The 3,653-nt window shown below is 67.2% G+C and overlaps 1 protein-coding gene across 1 annotated transcript; it reads right to left on the bottom strand.

The window, feature by feature from the left end:
* Positions 1 to 341: 341 nt before the first annotated feature.
* CDC42EP4 (CDC42 effector protein 4) lies at positions 342 to 1,268 on the bottom strand. Its single transcript, XM_086624164.1, has one exon. The coding sequence runs from the start codon at positions 1,266 to 1,268 to the stop codon at positions 342 to 344; it is 927 nt and encodes a 308-aa protein (XP_086480290.1).
* Between the last annotated feature and the right edge of the window lie 2,385 nt (positions 1,269 to 3,653).

Below are 3,653 nucleotides of genomic sequence, written 5' to 3'. Positions count from 1 at the left end.
GCTAAAACTTCAAAGCCTCGTCCCGTTTGATCCTATAATGCTTTACATGGGGGGGGAGGAAAGAAAAGAGCTAATATCCAAAGTCCAACAGAAAGAACCAAAATCAAGTCTGCTTCCCCCTCCCGGGATGTGCTGGAGCTCTCCAGGGGCCGAGAGGCATCAGGGATGCCCCGGCACCGGGAGCGGAGTGTTGTCCTGCCGCGGCGCGTCCACCGCCGCACGGGAGAGGAAGGAGTGAGGAGTTGAGTCTCCCCCGGTGCCACTCGTTGCAGCACCGGGGTGTTCGGCCCCGTGTCCAAGCAACGGTAAACGAGAACCAGACCCCTGGGCTCGGCCGCCTTTTATACTCTGATCTCGTCGTCGTCTTCGTCGGCAAACGAGAACTCCTTATCGGGGCGTTTCGGGGGGGCCCGGTGGCTCGGTGGCCCGGGGACAGGGCTGCGCTCCTCCGGCCCCGAGGTGCAGCTGGACGCCGAACTGCTGTCCCTGGGGCCGCGGCCGCCGGCGCCGCGGGACGGGCTCTGGCTCGGCGGGGCTGCTGCCGCACGGGAGCCGGGCAGGGCAGCGTCCGCCTCCTCCTCGCAGCTCTCCTCTGCCTCAGGGTCTTCGTCCTGCTCCCACTGCTCCTTATCCATGATGCTCAGGACGTCCCCGAGCATGGAGGGCCCCAGGTCGATGTGGAAGGACATGATGGACTCGGCGTGCTTCATGCCCGCCCCGCTCTTGGCCACCACGACGGGCAGCTCCGTGATGTCCCCGAAGTCACGCTCGTCCAAGCCGGGGCTCAGCGGCCCGGCGGCCGCCCCGTTTGGGCGCTGCTGCTCTTCGGGGCTCACCTCCTCGGGCAGCTTCTTCACCGGGCTGGAGGAGAGGCTCTTGGGCAGCTGCGCCGCGCTCCTGTCCACCTCCTTCTCGTTGAGCTGGGGCAAGGAGACGGCGTTCTTCACGAAGAGAGCCGAGTCCCGCAGCGAACCCAGCATGTCCCGCCGGTCGCCTCGCGTCACCGACTGCGAGCGCTTGCTGCTGCGGAAGCGGCGGGAGAGCAGGCTGGGTTTGGAGGCACCCGGCTCCTCGCCCGCCTCCGGCCCCGGCTCCCCCGCCTTGCTGGTGAGGAAGGAGGTGTCCCCGAAAGCGTCCCCCGCCCGCCCCACGTGCATGGTGTGGCGGAAGTCGCCCAGCGGCGCGCTGATCATCTCGGCCGTCAGGTCGGCCCGCGAGCGCCGCTTGGAGTGGGCAGAGTTGGAGACGAGTTGCTTGAGGATGGGCATCGCCGCGGTGGGCAGGGACTGCGCCGCGCTGCGCCGGGGCGGCTAAGATGGAGCCGTGCGTCCCACGGACCCGGCCGGTGCTCACACCTCGTGCTCTGCAGCCGGACTCCCACTGGTGTCACGGATGGGTCACTCCTAGGGGACAGGAGAGAAGGACATGGTCAGTCTTCGAGGACATGGATGGGCATGGCCCTGCCAACACCAGCCCTCACCCCAGCAGGCTGCAAAACTCAACCCCATGCCCACCAGCAGCTCCGCTCCCCCGGGAATAGCCTCCATGCAGGGCATCGCTCCCAGGGGGACGGGTCCCCAGACACCCCTAAGCTCCCTATGCCCCCTAAACAAGCGGGTCCCAGACTCCGTCCATGGAGCAGACGCACAGAAAGGGCAGCAGGAGAAAGACCTGGGCACAGGGATGTTGCAGGACGATCCTCAACCCCACGTGAACGGGCACCAAAAGGGATGTGGGGCACCGCGGGCACCCGCTGCCCCCTCCCATTCTGCCCCAGCCCGCCGGAGCGGGGCACGGCAGCGCTCGAGCCTCTGGGAGCTGCACGTTGAGAAGATGCCTGGGATTTTTTTTTTAATTGGAAGAAAGTGGGGAGGAGCAGACGCCAGGAGGAATTGGAAACAGACGGCAGGAAGCGTGCGAGGAGGGCGTAGAGCCCCGAGAGGCACCGCCAGCCAAGCAGCGTGCTGAGGGGAGCCGGACGGGGACAGGCAGGCACCCCACGGGGACCCCTCCACGCTCACGTTTGGCAGGATGGGGATGTGGGGACGCAGCCTTGCTGCTGCCCTCGAGCACCCCAAAGCTCTCCACACTGCTCCTCGTTGACCCCGGCGCCGAGCCCATGCTGTGCCCACCCTCCCCGGCCACCTCACCGTCACCACTGTGACTCAGGGGTGGCAGCTGGCGGCAGGGATGACGAGGGTCCTGGCTGACCGGGATGTTCCTCCTTCCCGTGGCCACCTTGGGTGCCACCAGCTGACTCGTCCAGCCCAGCACCTGTGTCCACGCAGGAGCGGACAAGGACAGCGACCACGTCACTGCATCCCGCGCTTCCCCTGGCGCCAGGCAGCCCCAGGTGGTCCCGGGAGAGGCTGCTGGGGAGGAAGAGCTCGTGGCCACCCATTTCCTCCCTTCGGGCACTGCCGGCGACACCGCGGCCCCGTGACACTCACAGGAAAGGGACTGATGTCTCTCCTCTGAGTGAGCCTCAGCATAGGGGCCACGTCCCCCCGTCACCCACCCAGTCCCAGGGTGCAGCTGAACGGCTCCGCAGGGTCGGCTGGAAGCAAGTCCCGGCCCCACAGCCCACGGGCAGCAACGGCAGCACAGTCCTGGCACAACCCAGTGCTGTACCCGCTCAGCCGGACACCACAAAAGGCCACAGCATCTGCCCCGCAGCTCCCGGCACAGCTGGGGGAGGGCTCCCACCCCCCATCCCTTCCCAAACCTGCCCTGCAGTGCCCATCCGTCCCCTGCCGCAGCAGCGGGGCCCCAGGCAGCGGCCGGGCCGGTCCCGTACAGCATCGATGGACTCTGACCCTACATGGGTGCAAAGTCCCGGTGCCCGGCACTCCCCTGCGCAGCTTCCGTACGGGGCCGGCTACAGCAGGCGTGCCCCGTGGCACACGGCCACGCTCCCCATCCAGCCCCACGCAGGATCCTACCACCCCTCGGAAGCGGCAGCGTGAGCCTTTCTCAGCAGAGTGACCACCCGACGGGGATGTGACAGCGCTTGGGGGGTCGGGCTGGGGGACCCCCCAGTTTATCCCCAGCAGCTGCGGGAAGAGGCAGAGCAGCCGCGCCGCCTTCTCCGCACCCTCAAACGCGGAGGCGACTCGACTTCTTCCCCTCCACGTCCCGATCGAACGCAGACAAGCAGCTTGCTGGAGCCCGCTCCCCTCGCCAGGGTCTCACGCTCGCCCAGCCGAGCGTGGGTACCGTGCGCGTGGCACAGACGTTTTCCCCTCGCCAGGTCTCCTCTCCGGCCGGCATTCCTCCAGCCTTTGGTTTTACATAAAACAAACACTCCCGGCGAGCTCCCCAGCTGCGCCAGGCAAGCGTGCTGCTGATTTAGGCCATCTGGGGACTGTCCCTCCCTTGTATTTAGATTTCGGGGCCAAGTTCAGCATTTGTGAGATACTTCGCAAGCCGCGGCGAAGGGGCCACCGGGAGGTTGGAGCGTTACCGGCGCGCCGCGGCAGCCGCCCCGGCCAGCAGCTCTCCGTCACCGTCACAGCCTCCAAACAAGCCGCCGTGTGCCCCCCGGACGCTCCTGCCCACAAAGGCTTTCCATAGCGGCCAAAACCTCCCCGTCCCTCGACGCGTGGCTCCCAGCTTGCCCCGAGAGGTGACGGCAGCGTGGCAGGACGCTGCTG

Source organism: Tauraco erythrolophus, chromosome 20 (genome assembly GCF_009769465.1).
Source record: "Tauraco erythrolophus isolate bTauEry1 chromosome 20, bTauEry1.pri, whole genome shotgun sequence".
NCBI lineage: Eukaryota > Metazoa > Chordata > Aves > Musophagiformes > Musophagidae > Tauraco > Tauraco erythrolophus.
Note: the sequence above shows the minus strand (reverse complement) of the source record. Positions and strands in the feature narration are given on the sequence as shown.